Below are 24,528 nucleotides of genomic sequence, written 5' to 3' on the forward strand. Positions count from 1 at the left end.
CTTTTGACTACTCCTTTTAATTTGAGTTTTGTTTTCAATTACTGTGTTCTTGGTATCCCGGCTTCTTTCATTACTGTGTTCTTGGTATCCCCGTTCCTTTCATCCTAAACCCTTCCCAATCTGAACTAGTCTGGATGGATAGTTTTCGGTAAGGACTGGAATCATGGCGTACAACGCTGTCGCTCAAATCGACCACGAGGTGGCTTCCAACTCCTCTTCTGCCTCACGCAGCCCCTCGCCCACTCACGGACATGCCTTTGAGCGGCTGCCGCTGGATACTGATCACATTGGAGGAGGGAGCCATCTAGAACCCGCCCAAACCACAGACAAGTCGACTTTCGGCTTGGGCTCGATGATCCGCTCCATCGCTTCCACAAACTACGATGTGGTGGAGGATGATGAATACGACGCTGATCCTGCCCCAGAAGAGCAATCCACCAGCCACCAAATTCCTCCACTCAATACTAGGGTCTCGCGACATTCTTCTCCCGAACCACCTCTCCACAGCGCGTGCAGCGATGTACCCGTACCCCTCAGTCACCCTACCCCGGATCTGCAATCGATACAAGGAGCCTACAAAGGAAATGTGACGCGATTGGAGGAAAGCGCAGAGCAGCTGAGCTTGTGCTCGACAGACATTGAGAGCGAAATCCGTCGCATAGACCGAGAGCAAAAGCGACGCTCGGTCAGCTCGGTGTCAAATTCCATTCACCGGAATGGTGCGTTCTCACCGGCAGTGACCGTTTCCTCCGCCCATGCATCGAACGTATCACCTGCGCGACAGCGCTCCGTGTCGGGGACGTACCTGCCTTATGTCTCGGAGCCGGCGCATGAAGTGGATGAATTCCCCGGTCTTCCCGATCTACCGCCATCGCAACCCATGTTTGACGGTACGCACGATCATTACTATGATCAATACAATCCGCAAGGAATCCCCGAAGAGGCCGCTATGGAGCGCCGGGCCTCGGTCGCATCGAACGATACCTACCAACAGGCGCGGACGCTGTTCACCGATTTCGATGGTGTTCATTTCACACCCCGGGCGGGCATCGAGCCTGGGCGTCAGGTCTCCTTGGACCAGCCCCCGCTTGCTCGCAAGCCGCAACATCACCACCAACCGCAAGAGGGCGAGAATATGGTGTACTATCCCGCTCCGGTACCACGTATGTTGAACCTACCACCAAAGTTGTCACAGAGGTCAAACACAGACCGGGACAGGCGCCGTACACAGCTTGCAGGTGTCATTGCCGCCGAGAATAGAAAATCTGCACTGCTTGGTTCCGATGAACCAAACGTTCGCAACGACAAACGCAAATCTACTGTGCCAGCGCATCTCCGCGCGAGCGTGTTCTTTGATCAACCGAGCACATCTCTCCACGTTGAGGCTAGGCAAGATTCTGCTGTGACTACGCTGGACAGCATTTTGGACGCTTCCGCGAATGCCCCCGTCTCGGCTTTTACCGATCACCCTTACGCCGGACATGTTGGCTCGTACATCTACAACAAATCAAAACGCAAGACTCTGACAAAAGACCCGGCAGCGCAGAAGACGAATCGTCTTTCGCAATTCACAATGGGTCAGCATAACGACAATTTAGACAAGCATGGTGGTCCTTCCCGGGTTCGTCCTGAATTAGAAGCCGGAGAGAACTCAGATCTTATTCATGATGAGCACATCCACGGACGGGGCCATGGCTCGTCAGATGGCAGTGGCACCGAGAGTGCCGAATCCTCTGAAGATGAAGAGGATTCAGAGGGCGAATTGGATTATGTCGGTCCACCCAACACACTGATTGCCGAGTTGGAGCTGCGAAAGATTGAACTGAAGCACCGACGCCGGACGGCGGTGCCTGTACCTTTTCATGGTATGCAGAGCACTCTCTTAGAAATGGACGAGATAGCCCAAAAGCAAAGCGACAAGCGACGCCAGCGCCCCGTCGCCCTCGCGTGGGAAGGGCGAGACGAAGACGAAGATGTTCCTCTTGCTATGCTGTACCCTGAAAAGGTCAGTGCTGACGATGACGATCGGCCATTGGGGTTAATCGAGAAGCAACAACAAGAAGAAAATGAGCCTCTGAGCTCACGTCGGGCCAGGTTACGGGGCGAGCCGGCTCCGAAGCCCGCGCCACGTCCTGCTACAGTGTATACTGTGGAACCCTCGCATGTTCCTGACGTTGCTGCCGAGAGTGACGGGGAGACCGAGGTTGAGACCCTCGCACAGAGAGTTGCGCGATTGAAGGGACACACTCGCTCCGAGAGCCAGTTCGCTGCCGAGCTGATGGCAGAAATTGACACGCGGGCTGGAGTCACGCCTACGGGCGCTCAAGAAGCCCCCGGAACGAACGAAGAAGAGACACTCGCACAGCGACGCAGTCGACTTCAGAAAGAAGCTGCTGCTCAGCGGAAGGACCCGCGAGCCCGTCGCAGCATGGCCGCGCTTACCCAGGGGCGGGGTCGCCCTGCTCAGCTTTCTCGCCAATCGTCGCACGATGTATTTGGACAGCGGCCTGTCATCATGTCCCGATATGGGAACCGCCTGTCGATGCAGCAATTCCCTCCTCAAATGGGATACGGAATGGCCACAGGATACCCTATAGCCCCGCAATACGGGTATCCTGTAGGTTACCCAGCGGGCTATGCCAACCCTGCGATGGGTGGTATGCTTGGTGGTTATGCTTCAAACATGGCCCGACCTACTGGTCCGCTATCCACTGGACCGCTGTCCACCGACGTGATCGATCGCTGGAGGCAGAGCATTCGCTGACAGTGAGATGAAGCTGTTCATCACTCACTTCTGGCTCAATATCTAATGGTTTAAGGCGTTTTTTTCTCTTCTTTCAGCATAGCATATTGTCGTTTGAGCGTGTCCTATCTTGTGTTCTTAATGTTTTTAAGAGATATCCATGTAGCATAGCTGTACTGTTTGATAGAAGTCCTGCATACATTTCCACAATTACTCTTCAGTCTTCAGATATCGACAAAATTGACTTGATTGGCCTAAGTAGGAAGTAGGGGCAAGAATGTGACGCAATATTGTAGACAGGCCTAGACACCGACACGAGGCTGAGTGTAACCCGATATTAGCCGCGCGTTACGATCGGAATTTCTAGTTATAAAAAATACTCCGCAAATTACCTGATCATTCTTTCATCGAAACGAGCTTAGTACGAGATTGACCAAACCTTGACACTCTCACGGAACGCCTAAATAATTGAACTGGCTTCTTACCCCGACGGCTTGTCTCTGGTATGTGAGACACTCTTTGTCGACACCCCTCAGCAGTTGATCAAGACTGCAATGGACCACTTCGATCCCCGTTAATCCTCGTGGCTCAACCTGGCGCTGTGGGGATCTCGAATCAAGTGCCATGCCACCGTCCACCGTCTTCTCTTACTGGCGCCGAGACCATCGGCGTTCGTCCGCGGCTGCTTCCTCGCCCGCACCCTCACCAGCTGCTCCGGGGCTAAATGGCAGTGCAACAAACAGCCCTCCTCAGCTTCCAGAGCTTCCGGATGCGCCAATCCTCACTACCACCTTTGACGATCGCTCACCGCACGATGAGCTCCTCTCGAACGAGTCGCCGATGGTCATCGATACCTCCAAGCTAAACATCAGCTCCTCGACCGCGCCGCTATCCTCCTCCCTCTCTCTTGCGGTCCCGTCGCCAGCATCCGAAAAAGACACTCGTCCACATTCTAGCCCCGGCAACTGCGGGGAAGACATCTTCGCCTCTCCGTCGAACAATTCTCAGCTGTCTGTCACGGGTCTAAGGCCTGACCAAGGGGACGGTGAGACAAATTCGAAACCGAGCTCGCCGTTTCGACGTTCGTTCGGCAAGCAGAAACGTTCGCCAACGGCGGTAGCGGGGTCGGGTCATTTCAGGTTCAGGACTTCGCCGGAAGAATCGCCAGCCGATAAACAAGTCATGTCGCAGAAGGATCTCAAGGTGGATGGTAGCACCATTGTCCGGCGGACTGGAGATCGTGATGTGTCGGTGGAACAAACATATCACAAGCCAGGCAAGGCCATGCTCCATCTTCTGAATCCGATGTCTCTTCTTGCCCGCAGGCGATCCTCGCAGCTAGTCAGTTCCCGGGCAGAAGATGTCAGGATTCAAAGCCGCAATGTCCCTGCTATGCCGGATGATTATGATCCCAGAATTCGTGGCAATATTGTCCATGATTTCTCAGCGCCACGACCTCGCCGTAATGTCTCTGCTATGCCGCAGGATACCAACGCCAATACACAAGATACTTCACCTCCACAAATACCAAACCAATCTCAGGGTGCTCGCTGGAACGATCAGACCAAACGGCACAGTGATCATTCGCCTGTTTTCAAGGAACATTTCGAGGATCAGACTGTTCTACAGGTGGAAAGCAAAGGTTATCTACAATCATCTCTTTTGACGGGTCAACACCAGCCTAATGACAACTCATTGCCGGTTTTCGCCCGAAATCTACCTTCTCATCTACCGGAAGCAGGTCATGAGGTTCTGGAAAAACCCGAGCCAGATGCGATAAAAGCTACACCAAGTCCACCTAGAGCGACCTCACATGCTCATCCACAGCATTCCCAAGATCAAGATACCATCCCGAATGTGCCCTTTAATCCCTCGGCCTTGCCGAAACATCTCAAGAGCAACGCTTCTCGATTCAGTTTTGATATGAGCGGAGTGGAGTCGTCTGCACAAGAAAAAATGCTGGAGGAGAAGCACAAGGCGAAGGAAGCCTCTCGCAAACTGGAAGATGGTTACTTCGATGACTTTGACGAGGATTTTGACGATGACATGATGGATGACCTCGACGGGCTGGAAGAAAAGATTCCTGGCGTCAATACCGATGCTGATGACGAATTCGACGATTTCTCCCCTCGCGATATCAACGAAGTTAAATCCTGGGCCGCCCCTGGGCTGTCACCTGTCATAGCTAGCCCAATTACTTCTGCGCCAGCAGATCTTACAACGAATTCTCACGTCAACTCTCATCTCTCCGAGGTCACACCGTCAGACGATAGCTGCCGCGAGCAACCGCCAGAGGAGGAACCATCGCTGGTAGCCAACCCTCATTCGGCCGTGAGACCTCCTGAGTTTCCACCTGCGAACCAGCCCGAACAGATCCTTGATGATGACGATGATCTTTACTTTGATGACGGTGATTTCGGAGAACTTGATGTTGACAACCAAAACGGAGGATTCGATGAATCTATATTCGACGATGAAACCAGTCATTTGTACGAACGTAAAGTGGTGGGCGCCCCTGCGGCACCTCCACCGGCGGAAAACATATGCGCAGGTGACGACGACTCTTCGTCAGAGAGAGCAAGTCCCATAGCAGAATACGCGGAGCAGGGACTGCAGCACAGGCCTAGTGTGGCCAGTGATTACCAGGCTTCCGGATTGAAGCGTGGGCCGCTCGGCGAGCCAATCCCAAATCTGGGCCCTGCACGCACCCATGGGGGTGTGCTCACAGAACAAAATCTGGATATCTTGCACAACGCGCTAGCTTTCGCAGCCAACGAAACATCTCATAGTGGGCGCTTCGAGCGCACATTCAGCACCAGCGACAGATCCCAGGGGCAAGAAAGTGCGGCCCAAACATCGCAGACAATAGATTCGCAGCCAGGTCTAGTCTCTGACAACAGCCGGCTCACCCAGGCTATGGATAACATGACCTTTGAAGATGTCTTCGATGGCCCGGTATACGATGAGCTAATCTACGATGACATCGATGATTCCTATTTCGACGACGCCATCGTTGCTGCTGCTAACGCCGAAGCTCTCGAGAACGATGATGATGGCTTCTATGGCCAAGAGTTCGGTTTCTACGCATACGCCGATGGTAACGGCACCTCCGAGCTGACCAACGGTGGATACTTTGGTCCGCGACGCGTCGAAGGCATCACGCGCAGCCACAGCAGCCGTGGCAAATTCCAGGAGCCCAGCTTGACCCCTATCACTGAACGAAGTGAGTGGAGCACCCGCAATTCGATGATCTCGGTGAAGGCCCACGGAAGTACCCACCCGAATTCAGCCCTAGCAAGCCCCGGCCTGGCCCAGCTGGTTGATATGGGCAATCTGGATGATGAGATGTCGCTAAGCGCGCTCATGAAGTTACGCCGTGGTGCATGGGGTGGGAGCAATGGTAGCCTACGAAGCAGTGCAAGTAGCCCACCACCACATACTACGCTCTCGCCTTCTCACCGCACAAGCTTCAATGGCGCAGAAGCAAGTCCTACCGTCTCGGACGCGAGACCTTTTAGTCCTGATGAGGGCTCATCCAACTCTGTTGGTTGTTTTTATGACGACAGTCATATGCGCACCGCTTCCCCACTCTCGGGACGCCCGGAGTATGAAGAAATCCCGGTCGGTGGACAGCGACTCAATATGGTGTAATACGGTGGTTTATTTTCTTTCTACTACTAAAATTCTTGCTCTATCTGCATATCGCATATATTCTTTGCACGGCGAAGTCGAAATTTTTACGATCTTACGAAAATCCAGCAATTGTTGAATCGCTAGTTAGATGTTGACATTAATAGTTTTACTGGTCCATATCCAGTCGAGCATTCCAATCTCGCCCAAATCAAACATGTACGCAGTATGTTCGTTGATAGATCTAAACACTTGGCATCCTTCCAATCAAGATATGTATGAATCGGTAGTCGAAATATCCCGCAAAGGGGTCATAAACGCTTAGCCGGTCTGATAGCCGGTCTGTGGAGATAAGAATAACACGAGTGGCAATCTTCGGGTGCATCTGGGGCGCCTCTTACGCCCCATCCGCGGCGTCGGCTGTGACTCGGGCTGAGTAAGCGCACCAGCCCCATTCCCTGCCGTCCTGCGGATGAGACCCGTCGTTTCTCGGGAAGTCGGCAGCTCTCTTCCTTTTACGCTCTTCTTTGCTTCATCTTTCTTCTTTCGCACCCCACACTTTTATCTTTCCATCTAGAGCGGTATAGCTCTCTGATGAGTTCCGATTCCATACAGGTGCTACGGCAACACTAGTCGACACCTGATCTACTATCTCAAATCGTACGTGTTATTACGTCGCTTCCTTTCCTCCGTATTCCGGTTTTCTCGGAATGAGCCCTGCAAAAACAACCTGGCAATATCAGGCTAACATATTGGCTGACAGCAAATCTGACTCTTTTGATCGTCTGATTGAGCTTACAGTCCTACGGATTGCTGTCATACGTTTACCACCCCTTCTAAATCCATACCTTGATTCATTGCTCCCGACGAAAAAATCCCGCAATGTTCAGAAACACTGCCTTGAAGGCCACCAACAGCGGTATGCTGCGTGGTGCGACCTCTTCAGCATGCCGGCGCTCATTCCACCTCACCACAAGTGCTCGTAGCGCCTCAAAACGCTCTGGCTTCAGCGTGGCCGCTCGTCGGCCTCTTGCCGTTGTCGATCGTGCTTTCAACGGCGCCCGTTCCTACGCGGCCGCCGCGGATAGTCCCGCCCAGGGAGTGGTAAGCAACACCTCTTGATCGTCGGTAGCGTTCCGATCCGGATATTCGCGATGAATGAAACGAGAACGAACATTTTGACTAACGCGACGGCGCGACGTCGCCATCGACTGTATAGGATCCCAACGATTCTTTCCTCACTGGTAACGGTGCCAACTACATCGATGAGATGTACCTTGCATGGAAGAAGGATGCCTCGAGTGTTCACATCTCGTGGCAGACCTACTTCAAGAACATGGAAGACGGCAACATGCCCATCTCCCAGGCCTTCACTCCTCCCCCTACCCTCGTCCCCACCCCTACCGGCGGTGTTCCTCAGGACATGCCCGGCCAGGGTCTCACTGCTGGCACTGATGTCACCAACCACTTGAAGGTTCAGTTGCTCGTCCGTGCCTACCAGGCCCGTGGCCACCACAAGGCCAAGATTGATCCTCTCGGAATCCGTGGAGAGGCCGAGGCCTTTGGCTATGATAAGCCCAAGGAGCTCGAGCTGGACCACTACGGTTTCACCGAGAGTGATTTGAACCAGGAGTTCGCCCTTGGACCCGGTATCTTGCCTCGTTTCATCACCGATGAGCGCAAGAAGATGACTCTGCGCGAAATCATCGCCGCCTGTGAGAAGATCTACTGCTCATCTTACGGTGTTGAATACATTCACATTCCCGATCGCAAGCCCTGCGAGTGGATCCGTGACCGCTTCGAGATCCCGCAGCCGTACAACTACTCTGTTGACGACAAGCGCCGCATCCTCGACCGTCTTATCTGGTCTTCCAGCTTCGAGGCCTTCCTGGCTACCAAGTTCCCTAACGACAAGCGTTTCGGTCTGGAGGGTTGCGAGACTCTGGTTCCCGGTATGAAGGCCCTGATCGATCGTTCCGTCGACTATGGCGTCAAGGACATCGTCATTGGTATGCCTCACCGTGGTCGTCTCAACGTTCTGTCCAACGTCGTTCGCAAGCCCAACGAGTCCATCTTCAGTGAGTTTGCTGGCTCTACCGAGCCCTCCGATGAGGGATCCGGTGATGTCAAGTACCACTTGGGTATGAACTTCGAGCGTCCCACCCCCTCCGGTAAGCGGGTGCAGCTGTCTCTGGTTGCTAACCCCTCCCACTTGGAGGCTGAGGACCCCGTCGTCCTCGGAAAGACCCGTGCCATCCAGCATTACAACAATGACGAGACCCACTACGACACCGCCATGGGTGTTTTGCTGCACGGTGACGCTGCCTTCGCTGCCCAGGGTGTCGTCTACGAGACCATGGGATTCCACTCCCTCCCCGCCTACTCGACCGGTGGTACCATCCACCTCGTCGTGAACAACCAGATCGGTTTCACCACTGATCCCCGTTACTCCCGCTCTACCCCCTACTGCTCTGACATTGCCAAGTCCATCGACGCTCCCGTTTTCCACGTGAACGCCGATGATGTCGAGGCTGTCAACTACGTCTGCCAGGTCGCTGCCGACTGGCGTGCCGAGTTCAAGCGTGACGTTGTCATTGACATGGTCTGCTACCGTAAGCAGGGTCACAATGAGACTGATCAGCCTTCGTTCACCCAGCCCCTGATGTACAAGCGCATTGCCGAGCAGAAGGCTCAGCTCGACAAGTACGTCGAGAAGCTGATTGCCGAGGGTACCTTCACCAAGGAGGATATCGATGAGCACAAGAAGTGGGTCTGGGGAATGCTCGGCGACAGCTTCGACCGTAGCAAGGACTATCAGCCTACCGGCAAGGAGTGGCTGACTTCCGCCTGGAACAACTTCAAGTCCCCCAAGGAGTTGGCCACCGAGGTCCTGCCCCACCTGCCCACCGCTGTTGGTCCGAAGTCCCTCCAGCATATTGCCGACAAGATCTCCGGCACTGGTGTTCCCGAGGGCTTTGAGCTCCACCGCAACCTCAAGCGTATCTTGGCAGGCCGCAAGAAGGCCGTCGATGAGGGCAAGAACATCGACTGGGCTACTGCTGAGGCTCTCGCCTTCGGTACCCTCGTTGATGAGGGTTATCACGTCCGTGTCTCCGGTCAGGATGTTGAGCGTGGTACCTTCTCTCAGCGTCACGCCGTTCTGCACGACCAGCAGACCGAGCGCAGTTACACTCCCCTGAAGCACATCAGCGAAAAGCAGGGTAGCTTCGTCATCTCTAACTCCTCCCTCAGCGAGTTCGGATGGTATGTTTCTACCCAGAACTGAACTTTCTTGTGTGGCACTTGTTCTAACCTATATAATCTAGTCTCGGCTTCGAGTACGGTTACTCTCTGACCTCCCCCAACGCCCTGGTTATGTGGGAGGCCCAGTTCGGTGACTTCGCCAACAACGCTCAGTGTATCATTGACCAGTTCATCGCCTCTGGTGAGTCCAAGTGGCTGCAGCGTTCCGGTCTGGTCGTCTCTTTGCCCCACGGCTATGACGGCCAAGGTCCTGAGCACTCTTCCGGCCGCATGGAGCGTTGGCTGCAGCTTTGCAACGAGGAGCCTCGCGTGTTCCCCTCTGCCGACAAGCTCGACCGCCAGCACCAGGACTCCAACATGCAGATTGTCTGCATGACCACTCCTGCCAACTTGTTCCACGTCCTCCGTCGCCAGATCCACCGCCAGTTCCGCAAGCCTTTGGTCATCTTCTTCTCCAAGGCTCTGCTGCGTCACCCCCTTGCCCGCTCTGATATTGAGCAGCTCAGCGGCGAGTCCCACTTCGAGCCCATCATCCCTGACCAGGCTCACGGCAGCTCCATTGACTCTCACGACAAGATTGAGCGCGTCATCATGTGCTCTGGACAGGTCTATGCTGCTTTGGCCAAGCACCGTGAGGCCAACGGTATCCGCAACACTGCTATCACCCGTGTTGAGCAGCTGCACCCTTCCCTTGGGCTCAGCTGAAGGAGAACCTGGATAGCTACCCCAACGCCAAGGACATTGTCTGGTGCCAGGAGGAGCCTCTGAACGCCGGTGCCTGGTCTTACGCCCAGCCCCGTATCGAGACCCTTCTCAACGCTACTGAGCACCACAACCGCCGCCACGTCCTGTACGCCGGTCGCGCTGGCAGTGCCTCCGTCGCCACTGGTCTCAAGGCTGTCCACCTCAAGGAGGAGCAGGAGTTATTGGAGGATGCTTTCTCCGTCCATCAGGATCACCTGAAGGGCGAGTAAATGCTTTCCCAGCGATCTATTTCAACTTCTGATGAGATACTACACTTGCATTGAGTTGTGTATCCCATGTTCATTGCTCTTCCTAGAAGTTAGCGTCTAATTTTTTTTTTTTTTGTTTTCTGTACCACCTCCTTTACTATGCTGATTTCCTTCGTGTGCTATTGACGTGTACTAGGTGCATGGCCCTGTTCTAGAGTCGTTCGGATTTCCTCACATCGGGTCCCCGTCCATACCTAGAATCAGTCCTATACGCAGTGTAAAATACAAAGAAGCGTTGCCTGTTACTGATCCATCCTTGTAGCTATAGTGTCTGGTTCCTGAATCATCCTCTATCATACTCACTACACGTACATTTATATGCAAGGGCTACGCAATGTGACTCAGTACATAGACCTGTTCCTGATATGACGTCGTCACGCGCGTGCTCGAATGACTAAGCAGTTGATGCCTGATTCATGCCGCAGGCGGCAGGCCGCAATCTCACCTGATCCGAGTGCTCTTCTCCGCACTCAAACTTCCCAGCAGCAGCGTCTCCTCCATCGATGCTCTCTACTTTCTACGCGAGGCTTTGACTGTTTCACAAGATCCCAGGTCATTGCTGAATACCATTGTCTCTTTGAAAGTTATTCTTTTCCCCTCAAATCGAGTCAGACTCGCCCCAACCCTCCCCAAGCGCCGCAGCTCCCAGTCCCGACTCTACACTTCACCATGTCCGGCGTCTCGTCGTCAGCCATGAACCCCCCGGGACAGGGAAATCGCCAGTCTGCCCGCCAAACACGTACAAATCCATCTCGAACCTCCAAAACTATCGGACGGTCCTCCTTCGCTTTCGGCCGGGGCTCGACAGCTGAAATTCCTTCCACACCCCCTGTCCCTCACGGCTTTTATCCTGCGCTCACGCATTTCACCGATGCTATAACTGCGCTTCCGCGCGAGTTCCGTCGTCACAACTCCTTATTGAAGGAGGTTGATGCGAAGGCATGGGCTTTGGAGGAAAATTTGCTGCAGTTACTCCAGTTCGCTAACCAGTCGGAGCCCGTCCCTCACCCTCCGCACCCGGCGCCTATAGTCGGGGGTGTGATTCGGGAGGATGCTTTGCCCAAGGTGAGTTCTCTCGAATGGCCCATTCTAGATGTTTACTGACTGTGATTTCTTTGCGCCAGAAGCTATCCCAGTCCCCCGAAACGTCCGAGAGCAAAAGTCGCCGACTACTTTTCGATCGCGTCCGCCAGAACCTCTCGGACCTGATGATGACTGCCGATGAGAAGAATCACGTCATCTCGAACGCGAACGAGGAATTGGACCGTCAGGTTATCCGTTTGGATACGGTGTTCCCGTACATTGCGGGCGAGATCAGCGAAGAAGCTCGTCTGGGCAGTCTGACACACTGGGCATACTCTAATAAAAGTGCCGCAAAGGCAGCGACCAACGAGCGACCGCGTCGGGAAGCGGTAGCACAAAGACAGGACCTGTCGCACGTGCTTCAAGAGGCTGAGGCTGCCAGTCGCAGTGAGGCGCGGCGTGATGCTGTCATGGCGCGTAAGCAACGTCGGGCGCAGGCCGATGCGGACTATGAGGACACGCGCAGCTCCGGCACCCGCAAGAACAATAATGGGAGATCTCGCGGCGGAGACCATGCTGACTCGAGTGCTGCACCCAAGCGCCGGAAGGTGGAACGTCCAGTACCAGTCGAAACTAGCGTTGCGATGGACCGATCTGCCAGTGGTGCGGGGAGTCAGAGAGCAGCAAATAAAGATACCGCGGAGAAGAAGAGGTCTCGCGCTCCCAATGCCAACTCTGCTGCGCGCAAGAAGTACGTTTCATCTTGGTATGGCCAATATGGGCAACTCACTAACTATATCTCAGGGCCAACACTTCCAATGCCGCATCACCTGTTCTGGCGCCTTCACCCTTGGTCGGCACGTTCAATGCCCCACGGGGTGCCGCTAGTCCAGGACCCAGCACAGCAAGGCCACAATCTTCACGAGCCCAGCAGAACACCGGGGCGACAAGCAATTCGCGCGCACGTCCGTCATCATCAGCTTCAAACCTCGCCAACAACAGTATGCCGCTTCAACCACCTTCCCTGGATCCATCCATTAACCACATTCCCCGCGCAGACAAAATCGCCGATTCCAGGTCTGTACCCGGGAAAGGACCCGTCAAGAACGAGTTCCACGGAGACCCCCACCGCGACTACGAGGCCGACACCCACGCCAGGGCATCGGCAGCAGCAAGTTCCAAGCGCGAGGATCGGGAGGGTAAATCCGGATCTGCCGAAGCCGAGACGACCAAGGGCCGCAATTCCAAGACATCAACACCCGTGCTCGCCGCATTCTCAGAACCAAGTTCCCGCGCCCGGCCCACGCGAAGTCAAGACCCGGCGTCTGGCAAGCGCACGCAGAAGAAGCCGATCCCGCAGCCTACTATACCCTCTGACGACGAGTCGCTCCATGAAGGCGATGATGAAGACGAGGAGGGCGAGCCAAGGTACTGCTACTGTAATGAAATCAGTTTCGGTGAGATGGTGGCTTGCGATAATGATGCTTGTCCGCGTGAATGGTTCCATTTGTCGTGTGTGGGCTTGACGAAACCGCCTGGGAAGAATGGTAAGAACTTGTCCTGTCTCTTGTCGAGTTTCTTGCTAACTGTTTTCTAGTCAAATGGTTCTGTAATGAGTGTAAGGAAAATATGAGACGGGGTCGCAATGGGCGGTGATATCCAATCTCATGGTTATAGACTGATGATATGTTTATGTTCGGTGAGGATGTGGCCTTGCTAGTTGACTAGACTGAATATCTAGCGGATATTGGCTGTCTACCATTTTCTCTTTATAGGCCTTTAATAATAGTATGCCTAGTATGCCATCCCCAAGTCCAACTTCATAAATCACCTCAACTCCATAGCAATCTGATCAGCCACAGCTGGATCTCAATTTCTCTCTGCAATACCTATGCCAGATAAGACATTATACTCCAAACATATAAAGAAACCATAATCCAAAAAATCTACCAAGCCCCCCTCAACCTCTCCACAAACCCATCCTCACCCCGTCTCTGCCTCTGCCCCCCATCCCTCCCACCATCCAACCCGGAAGCCTCAGCAGTCTCAGCCGCAACCTCCCCCTCCAACCTCCTCCTGAGATCCTCATACCCACCCCTCTCCTCACCATTCCCCCTCCTCTCCTTCTCCCCAACAACCCAAGCCGGAACCCTAAACCCATTCTCACTGCACGCCAACCCGGGCAACAGTTCCGCACGCCAAGCAATTCCCACAAACCATCCCACCGCGGCCGGAAGAAGCATACCGGGGAACTGCGAGAGAGCCAGCTGTGCCGCGACCAGATATGTGGTTGATTTGTCCGAGAGGAGGAGGGAGAGGGATGGTGGTTCGGGTTTGGGTGCTGTTGCGGTGGAGTCCGCGGTGGTACTGGGTACGGTGGGTATGGTCGGTGCAGAGGTCGTGCCGAGTCTGTAGCGATATGTATGTGGTATGGTGATGTAGTATTGCGCTAGCAGGGCGAAGATCGTTGGGACCGGACCGCAGGGGAGGTAGTTTATTGTGTTGAGGGTTAGGGGCCGGAGGAGGGTTAGGAGGAGGGGGGGGAGGATGGTTGTGTAGGGCAAGATTGTTAGGAGGAAGGTCTGTAAATGTATCTTAGTTATTAATTCTTTTTTTGTCCTTGTGTATACTTGGAAGTAAGAGGAAATGAACTTACCGCCATCTTCCGCTTTCCCCAGGCCCGTTCAATGACACGTAAATGGTAGATCAGCATTGCGGCGAAGAGGGCTTCCGTGGAATTGGTGAAGCCTGCGATCTGCCATACTAGCGCGCGCCAGAATTGGGCGTATGGCCAGAAATGGGGGGATATGTTTATTACTGCGAGGTGTTTTATGTCGAAGAGGGAGAGGGCCACTGATGAGGCGACTGTGTAGATTAGGAGGGATTTTGTGAGGGGTGCGTTTGTTAGGCCGGAGGTGAGCATTTTGATGTCTTTTCCAGTAGTATTGCGGGGTTTATGCTGGGTTGGCAACCCGGGCTCGTTGGAGGTGAAAGTTGTTGAGGGGACAGATGGCCAGAGTGGGTTTCCGAAGTCCGGGGAAGCTCGGCATGCCGATCTATGTATGTACTGGGAGTCGATTTCTTGTACTAGTAGTACTCCGTACGTGACCATTATCTTCTGTATCAAGTATCTCGTATCATACATTCATGGATATTAAGATTGTGCTCCCTTAATATTACTAAACAGCCAATGCCGCTTCTTTGGTTTGTTCGGCCAGTTCTTTCTGGTATCGGGTCGATGCGAGCTCCAGTGCATGGAGCGTAGGACCGAGAAGCTGGTTGACGACCTTCTGGCCTCCCTCCACGCCTTCAAGGTTGATTCTTAACTTACGCCCGGTGCTCTCATACACCTCACGGGCGTGCTGCCTTAACCGATCAACTTCGACCTTCCGCTCGGCCTCAGCATCGTTAGCAACGGCCTGGATACGCTCTGCTGCTCGTCGGAGAGACTCTGCTAGAGACGCAACCTCTCCGGCTCGGTCGGGGTTACCAGAGAGGAACGCCTGCCAGAACTGGTGTAGGAATTCTGTCGTTGTAGCGTGTGTCAAGGTCAATCGGTCGAAGAGTGCTACAGACAGCCCGTAGGTCTCTGATGCTGATCCTTCGCTCATCTGCGTTCGACGCTCGCGCAATGCCTGCAGGATCTGAGAAAATGCGTCATGTAGAGCGGCAGATGATCCGACAGGCCGACCGCTGGCAGGCGCATCTTCCATCTCCTCGTCTTCGTCATCGCCGGGATCCACCAACTTGCCCAATTGGGTATTACCCTGCGACGGGAGATTCTGGTTGATGTCCGATCGCAGAGTTCGGAGAAGTTGATCCGGATCTTGTTTGGCAGGTTGCTTAGTCTGGTCGCCCTCCTGGCCATGGGAGAAGAACCGACTTTGATCACGGATGTTCAAAGTGATGCGACTTTGCTCTTCATCTCCGCGAAGATCCTGAAGCTGGAGCTCTTTCCATGCTTCTTCATTCAGTCCGATCGGGGCACTCATGTCACCGTCGGCTGGTGCCACATTGGCCATGATCTTTTCACTCAGGCTATTCAAAGTCCGGATAATGGGGACCTTGTCGACGCCAGATGGTCTCATATCGAGATCAGGCCGATTTCCGCGGCGCTGGCTGTGGTTTACCTCGTTACCAGCGAGATTCAAAAACTGATGGATATTCGCTTCCCGGTCCGGCTCCGCAGCCTCATCCGTTCGAAGGTACTTGTCCAGCACGGTATCAGTAGCGTCAGCCTCTGTGATACGTTCTCCGCGCAGCTTTTTGAAAAGCCGGCTCTGGAAGAAGCGGGACCAGAACTGCTGCTCGCTGAGTTTCGGCACATTCTCGTCGTACACGCGTTTGACCAGCGGATGTTGTGTGAAAATGAGCTGGATCTGCTCTTTGCTGATGTTCAACCGTGTCACATTATCTTCGACCCGGGGTTTCAGCGTGGAGAGCACATTGTACGAGCCGCGCATTTGCCCCAGTTCGATTGCGTGTGCTCGCAGCAAGTGCAGCCGTGTAGACCAAAACTGCGACACGAACGCCCCAGATAGCAAGGTTTCCGGTTTCGTATGCAATCCCTCGAAGAACATCTTTTGTAGATTTGCATCAGATCGTAGCAACGATTGCTGTAGCTCAGTGTCCGCCCGAAGTCTGTTCTCTTCATCCAAAGGGTTCTTCGATGTCGCTGCGGAGGTGACGGCATTTGCAATCGCCATCGCCGCTGACAGACCTTCGCCTCCCCCACTTGGTCCCGGAGTCTGGGATGGTGTACCCGCCTTCATTGCGTTGACCCGAGCACTCAACGTATCTTTGATGAGATCGGCCTGTGCACGGGCGTCCGCACCAGCCGTGAAGAGGAAAACATATTGATCGGATGCGCTGTTCGGAGGAGCATCGGGGGCTTGGGCAAACACTTTAAGCATCACTTTCGGATTCGTGACTGGGGTCTGCTGCAAATCTGATAGTTGTGAGTTAGCGATCGAATGAATGCACGGGAATAGGCGGCGTACTAGTGATATTCATCACTGGAATGGAGATTTTGGTTCCAACCCCTGCAACTGCAGGAGTCCATGAGACCGACTTCTCATCTGCGGAGATAGCTAGGGTCCCATCTTTCTTCTTGTAAGAGGCCGCTCCGCTCGGAGGTGCCATCGTCGCGTGTCTTGACAGCTTCCACTGCCTTGAGATGCGACAACGAATCCGCCCATCGAGATGAACAATTCCCCGGGCGCAGAGGAGATTGAGGAAGGTCCGGAGCCTTCGTATGAGAGATAGCACGTAGCGGTGAAACTGCGAACGAGAGATGCGGCTCCTCTGCGAATTATCACATGACGAATGCCAAGCGTCACCTGGGATTGCAGCCCTAAGTCGAACGAAGCTGGAACAGCCATGAATGTATTTAGTTATGAGAACAGGTAACTATTTGTAGAGGATTGGATAGGTAACTTTATAACTGAGCTGAAGCTATTGATGGTTCTTTTCTAGACAATCCTATCAAGTGTGTTTCCCGTGCCAGCAGTCATTCGACTACTTGACTATGCTTCCGATTCAAACAGAAAGAGGGTCATACGAAGTTGGTGAATACGGATGCTAGTTGTGAGCGCGGTTCGATCTGTTCAACTGATTCATTATTCGTGAATAGTGATAATTTATGCCCCATCCTTCCGTGGCCGCCAGTAGTAATCCAACGCCATAACGGACAATTTCTCCTCGATTGGCTGCTCAGTAGTGAAAACTTAGGGTCGCCTTCATATATGGAGCTCTTTCAGGTTTCTCGCAGATTGGAAATTTGGAAATGTCCCATGTGACTTGTGGGTTGAAGCAGATTCTTTCAGTGATAATCGTCCGAGCGAGAAGCACGACTTACTGTGTACGTAGGGACGACATCGCATGGCGACGGACGGGATGTGGAGATTCAACGGCCCCGGGGGGAAGAACCTTGGGGCATGGAAGTTTATTGCCGTGTAGTATAAGGTAAGTTGGGAGGAAGGAGCAGGAAAATGGCAAGAACGATGGAGTCAGGGAGTTTCCTATCTAGGAAGGTCTTGTAACTTTGAACGCAAAGCATCAGTGTACTTCCCGAGGTCCTATGGCCTGAAAGAACATGGGGGTATGTACGTAGATTATACCAGAAATGATGTTACTCTTCATATAGGCAGCTATGCGTACTTAGTTTCCTTCGGCAGTTCAGGCACAACTTGGCCTACATCGTATGATTATCAAACAAGTTACAAGTGAAGAAAATGAAGCAAAGTAGAACCGTTCATGAGAAGAGTGGTACACCCAGATAGATCAGCAACGCCCAAGCCCAAGCAATGGAAAGAACCAGACACCGCTGAAGAGATAGAACCCAGATGCTATGCGAATTCAAAAGACAAAACGCAACCGAGAGCACGAACCCGAAAGCCAGGAGCCAGAATGCCGAAATTCGTAAACCATGTTGCGCGCCGCCATGCATAGACCGGATATCATCATTCATGATCGAAAAAAAAAACCAAAAGCACGCAAACCGATATGTGTGGGAGATAATGCAAAGAAAAACCCCCCGCAAGAAATCAAACCGTAAGAATGAGATAGTATATCAGATGTAGGGTATCAGCAAAAGTGATAAGAAGGATCCAGCGAGCACGCTTTTCAAGAACAAAACGCTCAAGTAGATCATTTTTTGAACATGTAATGGCCGTAGAGACCGCCGACTTCGCCGACGGCCACGGGAATCTTGCGCATGCCCCACCAGCGCGCGCCCATTTTCCAGTAGCGAGCACCGTCGTCGGCGGGTTCGTCGGGCATGGAAGATGGGGCACGAACGTACCAGCCGCGACGGCCGAGGTCTCGCACAGTCCAGCCAACGGAGACGCGCTGGGTCTTGGCCCGCTCGCGCAACGGGGTGATGATCTTGTCGCTGAACTCGATGACCTGCAAGGGGTAGCTTTGGGTCGAGAGCAGGAGACAAGTGCTGGTGTTGAAGATGGCTCCGATGGTCATCTGCGGCACCTTGGCAAGGTCCAGGTAGCAGAGAGTGCTGGGGGTATCGATCTCGACTCCAGTGGCCGGGTTGCGGTACCGACCGAAGAACGAGTTCACGTCTGCGACGGAGAGATCAGCGGAGCTGAGACCCAGCTCTTCGAGGTGCTTCGTCAGGGGTACCAAGTCTGGCACATGGTCGGAGGTGATCTTTGCTCCGCCCAGGTTGAGAGATCGCAGAGTACTGGGAAGCTTGGGCAACAAAGCCGAGACATCGGCTTCCTCCAGAAGGCGGAAGCGGGTCGGATCCGTCAAGAGGTTCAAATAGACGAGGGACTCCTTGACGGACGCGTGAGTAGTCAGGAAGTTGACCAGGGCGGATGGTCGGAGGCGCGTGCATCGGGACAAGCTCAGGTGCGAGATGCGGGCGGTCTCGGGGATGGCGGCGAGAGCTGAGTCGTTGACTTGAGTGTGGGTAAGGTCGAGATGCGTCAGGTTGATCAAGCGCGAGAGAAGGAAGTCAAACATGGGAGCGGGAATAGTGCTGCATTCGTGGAGTGAGAGTCGCTTGAGGTTGGGCAAGGTCATGGGCAGTGCAGGTCCCCCGATCAGCGCCTCTTGGAAGACCCCAGAGAATGCCTGTGTCGAGCAACCGGTGAAATCCAGAGCACGCAAGTTTGGCAGCCCCATGAACAGCTTCCGAATCACGTCCACACTGATATCTCCTTCCAAATGTTCCTGCAGCAGGCATTCCTTGAGGTTGGGCAGAAGTTCCAAGCACTGCAGGAGAGTCCGAGAGGTCAAGTTTTGGATCTCGGCATTCATCTGCTTAGTGCGACCCAGTCCGACGGAAGTGAAGTGCGAGAAGTCTAGGCGACGCACCAATGTGCCCAGGGCTGGATACTGCGAGATGTGGTTAAGGGCTTTGTGGAAGATGATAGAGTGCGGGATGGTCATGTTCCTGTACAAGACACCCAAAGTAGCAGCGTGCAACGTGTGGGATGTAAGCAGGCATGACACCAGATCGACGTTTCGAGGAGTGTATCCATTGGGAGGAAGATCGAGCGCCAGGTTTGAGATGATTTGATCTATCAACAGATTAGTATATGGAACCGAAAAGCAATAGGCGCATGTTCTTACCAAGAACCTCTGGCGGGAGCTTCTCCAAAGGCGAGGAACCGGGAGGGGTCTGCAAGATCTCCACCTCGGGAGCCTTGGGTGGAAGAAGCTCCTTAGCTTCGGGTTCCTGGGCTTCCCATGCCCAGCCCTTTGCGTGCTGCATTCCAAGCCCACGGAGATCACTGTAACTGCGGCTCAAACTCTTGCCGCCCAGTCGGATCTGCTTCCATCCCAGAAATCCGCCACAGGGGCAGCAGAAGTCCGGGGCCTTTTGCATCTGGGCGACTAGATCCAGCTTGCGTTGCGCACCCTGCTGGTCTTGGGGCGATGGGGATTCGTGGGTGTCCACAAAGGATTGCGCGATTCCTATATCCAAGACGATCACGTCAGCCTCCATTGTAAATTCGCACATCTTTCACATCATGGTACGTACCGTCCTCTGTATCTTCTTTGACCGAGCCGAACGACGGACGGCGCTGACTGCTCGACCTCGATCCGTCGGGAGTGCTGCAGGGTGAGGGAGATGACTCGCGCGAGTGGTAATGGTCACCACAGGGGATGGAAGAGAGTCGCGGGAATGCCGGCTTGGTGGGAGCAGGAGTAACGGAGGCCATGGTGAGAGGATGAGGCCCTCTATAAAGGGCCCTAGGTGTAGTTTGACTAGTTCGGGGTGGGTACTTTGGAGTCGGTGGAAACAAATAAAAGCTGAAATTTAAAAGTCTTTCACAAGACACGAAAGGGAGAGAAAAGCCCGGTCAATAAGAAAAGGTGTTAAGACCGAGTCGAGTAAGGGCAGGAGGTTTAGGGCTCCCGGAGGGGCGGCGGGGAAAGAAAAAAAATGTGAAGCTGTTAGTCACAGAAAACGGACGAGCCGATGTTGCACAATTTAGGTATTGACACTTGAGCACATTCGATAATTCTGACGAAGAAAAGGCTTCGTGACTTTGAAAAGAGTTTATAAAAGTCGAAGGCTGTAGAGAAGTTGAAAGCACCATGGGTCATGGCCACATGGGGCGAACTTTTTCCTTGTAGAAAAAAAAAGATAATATCGGGGTAACTGATTGATTAGGTGGCGGATCTCTCTTCTTTCCCTAATATTCATTTTCTTTCTAGATCGAAGTACTGGTACATTTAGGTACTGAATATTGAGATTCAATCAGATTTATATTATCTAGTTAATATCCGTCTAGACTTGTCTATATTTGCCTACAACTAAACTGATTAAGTTTATGTTAGTTCCCCAAGCTACCCCTGCAGACTCCATTTGCTTTTTCATCCGCATGCGAAAGAATCACGTCACTCGACGCAAGTAGATATTAAATAACTAGGAGGTGAAATAATTGTAGCCCAAAAGATGTCCGGTACCTTTTTCATGTATACAGTACTGCATAACTTTTGCTTCAGAAGAGTATAGAAAGCGTGGGCTGTTTAAAACCCGTGGACACTCCGATTCTATGACATAACCCGAAACCTTCTTAGCGCCATTCTCCAATCCTTCTCCAGAGCTACTTCGGCTTTCCCCTCAATTTACTTTGCTTTATTTCCCAAGGTTCATGCAGTAAAAGCAATCAAAGCGAATTGACATTGAAGTCAGCAGATCACACTAATTCCGATCTACGGAGTTTACTCCAGACCACCTCAAAGGGATTCTCTTTACCTAAAATTATTATTATCCATGCAACTGCCACGGCGCTCATTCGCCCCCTCAAGTTGATCATGCGGGGACAGACGCGCCGTTACCTAATAAAAATCCCCCAAAAACACCTGGATCCATGGATGTGGAACACGATGTCACCTGACGCTATAATTATCACCTGAGGTCCGTGTCCAAGCCTTTGATCACCCAACTATGACATACTATGTGCAAATAGGCATGCTCAATTCAGAGGAACTTCCTAGAAAAGTTCCCCGTTATTTAGTATCCGTGGATCTCGCGGCATCCCCCTGAAGCATCCAATAACCCCTGACTTAGTCCATGAACTAGCAGGGAAGCCTGGAAGGTACTCAGGCTGGTTGAGCTGTCCAGGGCTGACTCTGCTCTTGTCTCACTCCGCATAGGTTTCCCGCCTATCCCGACTTTCCCGTCCCCAACATGAGCAGCCAAGCCAAGTGATCCGCGGCTTTGAGGTGGATCGCCAAAGCCAAGCCTGTCGCTTCCCTCGCTAATATACCCCACACTTTCCTCCCTCACTGCTGTCTCCTGAACTAAATCGACACTCATTGCTCAGGGGTCCCGTGACATCTGTCCAGCCCCATTCTGCATTCTTGTCACTCTTACGCAGGAGTTGAAGTCGGCCGAATCGCCGACGAACACCGCATCACTGATATGACTTGCCCAACAGGATCGGCGAAGGCTTAGCTCCAGCACTGCATTTGAACAACATGGGAGCAGTGTAACCCAGTTCAAATTGCAAGGCTTGATGGTGTGATGGCCAGTCAGCGTCATTCGAGTCACAGCTCTCGCCGGCCTAGTCCTGATTTGGCCGTGATTTGGTCCTATTGGGGTGAGCACATCGTACAACCTGAGAAGGGGTGGACTGCATGCCAGCCAGGTCCTAGTCCTGGTTGTGATGAAGCTGCACTTCCGCGGAGCAGCGCTCATCGCCAAGGCTGGGCAGGAGGGAGATACAATGTTGATCTGCCTGTCCTTATCTGCTCCTTGCGTTCTCTCCAATTCACCATTCTCAACATTCGAGCCTATGTCTTGGCAGGAAAGAGAGACTGACAAGTGCATCTCCACTAAGCTGTAACCCAAGGGTCAGCTTTGCTAGGAATGTGAGTTGAACCTTTCAATGTTCCCCTTTGAAATTGTTTTGCGAGGATCTTTTGAACTTGCACTTTCCATGATGAATGTTTTTTTTTCAAAGCGATTCCTAGTAAGTCGAGTAAATGGTCCGGCTACTTCCCTTGAGAACTATGTAGCCTATACTTCCAGAAGCGTTATTCTTTGCAGACCTGAGACCGGAATGCCAATCAGGCAAAACAATCGTGGGGAGAGTTTTGCGGGAAAGCCTTCAACTACAAAGTATAGACCAGTTTTGCTGCACTAATATCTCCCTTTCGTAGACGTTTCGGTCCCTTCAGCACACCGTATCAGATCCAACCCCGGCCGGATATCTTCTCTGCCACAACTGGCCTCGACGACAGCTTCAAGAGGTAGGTATAGGTAGGTATATTCGAGTGTACAATCAAACTCCGTAGTGCGAAGGCCAATTGTAGGAGTTTCGTGTCTGATATGTTCGCACGTTTTCGAAGTTGCCCATAAAACTTAAATCGTCATTTCCAACTTCACCTTGATCCAACCTTAGACTGCACGCTTTCTCATCTCTTGCCAATGGCTCCCCTCTTTCACGCTCACTATGGCCGGAATGGAAGTTCTCTTCAAGATGCTTGGTGAAACGATCACTACAGGTTGCTCGAACCCTCCGGATTCTGCTCTTTACCCCCCTCGGGATTGGGTCATCCTGGAAAAGGTAAGTGAGCATCCTGTCTCGATTCCCGCAGAGGATTGCGCCCTGGGCATGGGCCCCCCATACACCGCTGGAAAATATCTTTGTCGCCTTGCGGGAGCCGGGAACGAGAAAGAGCTCGCCTTCATACGCATCTACAAGCAGATTCCTTCGGCTGGCACTGCACTTGACAACTCGAGTGTTAGGAAGGCACAGGCATCCGAGGAACCTGGTCACACGGAGCTAAAAGCCTTGAAGCATCTCACAGAGGGAAAGTACACTGCTACCCCCGAACTCCTTGGATATCGATTCGGCAAGCAAGATGCATACGATCTTGTCCACGGCGGATATATCGTCTACCTTCTATGGAAAAAGGTCGAAGGAGATTCCCTTGATCTTGAGGAGTTCTGGAGACTGCCCTACAATCGGCGACAAAGCATCCGGGACAAGTTCAAGACGACCTACATGTTTGTTACTGAGCATCTTGATTACGACCACGTGCATGTGGCTGACGGGAATTAGGGAAGTTCTGGGTTTTGGGTACAGGCCACGCATGGAGCTCTCGAGCAAGATCATACTCAACAAGTCCACAGATGATGTGTATGTTCTACACTATAGTCTATACTCTATCCCTTGCAATATCACACTCATGACACGCATCAAAATTTCCGGCTTTCGCTGGGCTAGACGCATTGATCCTGTCACGGAATGGGAAGACGAGTACTTCGCTGTGTATTCCCTGGTCCTGGCCATTCCGTGGCACGTTCGGTACCTTTACGGACTGGCGAACGATCCCCACCTTGACGAGAGCACTGGCTGGTGGTGGTGAGAAGGAGGATTGCATACCCAGAAGAAATACGTCGTTAAGACTGCCCTTACTCAGTATGTGAAAGGCTACGATATGTCAGAAGCTAACTAGGAGTTCAAGTCTACTCCCGTCTACAAGCAACTAGGTTTGATATTGAAGAGGGAGAACGAAGGCTGCGTGCTCTCGGGATGATTCAGCTACCACCTAGCATAGCCATCAGACCGGAGGAGCAAAGAGATCGCTTGCGCACAGGCAGTCAAATAAGAGATGTGTAGGAGTGTAGTATTCATATGCTATCTCGCGACTCATAGATAACTAGCGATGTAATCTGGCGAATCCTGGCTTGTCATTCGAAGAACAACGTCACCATATCCCTCAGTGTAAAAAACATCACCTGTAGCCGTAGATACAGGTAAAACACAAGGACGGAAGTTGATAAAGACAGATCTGTGCGGAGTCATATGGGTGCTGGTACCAGAGTCAACCATCCACCTGGAAACGTCATCGTCAGAAGCGAGCAATGCT

General features: G+C 52.9%; 9 protein-coding genes across 9 annotated transcripts; 6 read left to right on the plus strand and 3 right to left on the minus strand.

The window, feature by feature from the left end:
• Positions 1–163: 163 nt before the first annotated feature.
• Positions 164–2,764, plus strand: N7515_003434 (uncharacterized protein; the record flags this gene model as incomplete). The annotated part of the gene is made up of 1 exon (XM_056664178.1): positions 164–2,764. The coding sequence occupies one exon, from the start codon at positions 164–166 to the stop codon at positions 2,762–2,764; it is 2,601 nt and encodes an 866-aa protein (XP_056523235.1).
• A 603-nt stretch (positions 2,765–3,367) lies between these two features.
• N7515_003435 (uncharacterized protein) lies at positions 3,368–6,394 on the plus strand (the record flags this gene model as incomplete). Its single annotated transcript, XM_056664179.1, has 1 exon — positions 3,368–6,394. One exon carries the CDS (start codon positions 3,368–3,370, stop codon positions 6,392–6,394), a length of 3,027 nt encoding a protein of 1,008 aa, XP_056523236.1.
• An 861-nt stretch (positions 6,395–7,255) lies between these two features.
• On the plus strand, positions 7,256–7,495 carry N7515_003436 (uncharacterized protein; the record flags this gene model as incomplete). The annotated part of the gene is made up of 1 exon (XM_056664180.1): positions 7,256–7,495. One exon carries the CDS (start codon positions 7,256–7,258, stop codon positions 7,493–7,495), a length of 240 nt encoding a protein of 79 aa, XP_056523237.1.
• A 148-nt stretch (positions 7,496–7,643) lies between these two features.
• Positions 7,644–10,611, plus strand: N7515_003437 (2-oxoglutarate dehydrogenase family protein; the record flags this gene model as incomplete). Its single annotated transcript, XM_056664181.1, has 3 exons — positions 7,644–9,637; positions 9,700–10,268; positions 10,316–10,611. The coding sequence occupies 3 exons, from the start codon at positions 7,644–7,646 to the stop codon at positions 10,609–10,611; spliced, it is 2,859 nt and encodes a 952-aa protein (XP_056523238.1).
• A 708-nt stretch (positions 10,612–11,319) lies between these two features.
• N7515_003438 (putative PHD finger domain protein (Ing1)) lies at positions 11,320–13,329 on the plus strand (the record flags this gene model as incomplete). Its single annotated transcript, XM_056664182.1, has 4 exons — positions 11,320–11,715; positions 11,775–12,424; positions 12,478–13,220; positions 13,271–13,329. 4 exons carry the CDS (start codon positions 11,320–11,322, stop codon positions 13,327–13,329), a joined length of 1,848 nt encoding a protein of 615 aa, XP_056523239.1.
• A 290-nt stretch (positions 13,330–13,619) lies between these two features.
• Positions 13,620–14,596, minus strand: dscB (the record flags this gene model as incomplete). The annotated part of the gene is made up of 2 exons (XM_056664183.1): positions 13,620–14,255; positions 14,330–14,596. 2 exons carry the CDS (start codon positions 14,594–14,596, stop codon positions 13,620–13,622), a joined length of 903 nt encoding a protein of 300 aa, XP_056523240.1.
• A 256-nt stretch (positions 14,597–14,852) lies between these two features.
• N7515_003440 (TFIIH subunit TFB1 family protein) lies at positions 14,853–16,815 on the minus strand (the record flags this gene model as incomplete). The annotated part of the gene is made up of 2 exons (XM_056664184.1): positions 14,853–16,621; positions 16,674–16,815. 2 exons carry the CDS (start codon positions 16,813–16,815, stop codon positions 14,853–14,855), a joined length of 1,911 nt encoding a protein of 636 aa, XP_056523241.1.
• Positions 16,816–18,321: 1,506 nt separating this feature from the next.
• N7515_003441 (Leucine Rich Repeat domain protein) lies at positions 18,322–20,360 on the minus strand (the record flags this gene model as incomplete). Its single annotated transcript, XM_056664185.1, has 3 exons — positions 18,322–19,715; positions 19,768–20,112; positions 20,180–20,360. The coding sequence occupies 3 exons, from the start codon at positions 20,358–20,360 to the stop codon at positions 18,322–18,324; spliced, it is 1,920 nt and encodes a 639-aa protein (XP_056523242.1).
• A 2,745-nt stretch (positions 20,361–23,105) lies between these two features.
• On the plus strand, positions 23,106–24,024 carry N7515_003442 (uncharacterized protein; the record flags this gene model as incomplete). The annotated part of the gene is made up of 2 exons (XM_056664186.1): positions 23,106–23,662; positions 23,718–24,024. The coding sequence occupies 2 exons, from the start codon at positions 23,106–23,108 to the stop codon at positions 24,022–24,024; spliced, it is 864 nt and encodes a 287-aa protein (XP_056523243.1).
• Between the last annotated feature and the right edge of the window lie 504 nt (positions 24,025–24,528).

This window comes from Penicillium bovifimosum (genome assembly GCF_028826915.1).
Source record: "Penicillium bovifimosum strain IBT 22155 chromosome Unknown utg000003l_segment0_segment0, whole genome shotgun sequence".
Lineage (NCBI taxonomy): Eukaryota > Fungi > Ascomycota > Eurotiomycetes > Eurotiales > Aspergillaceae > Penicillium > Penicillium bovifimosum.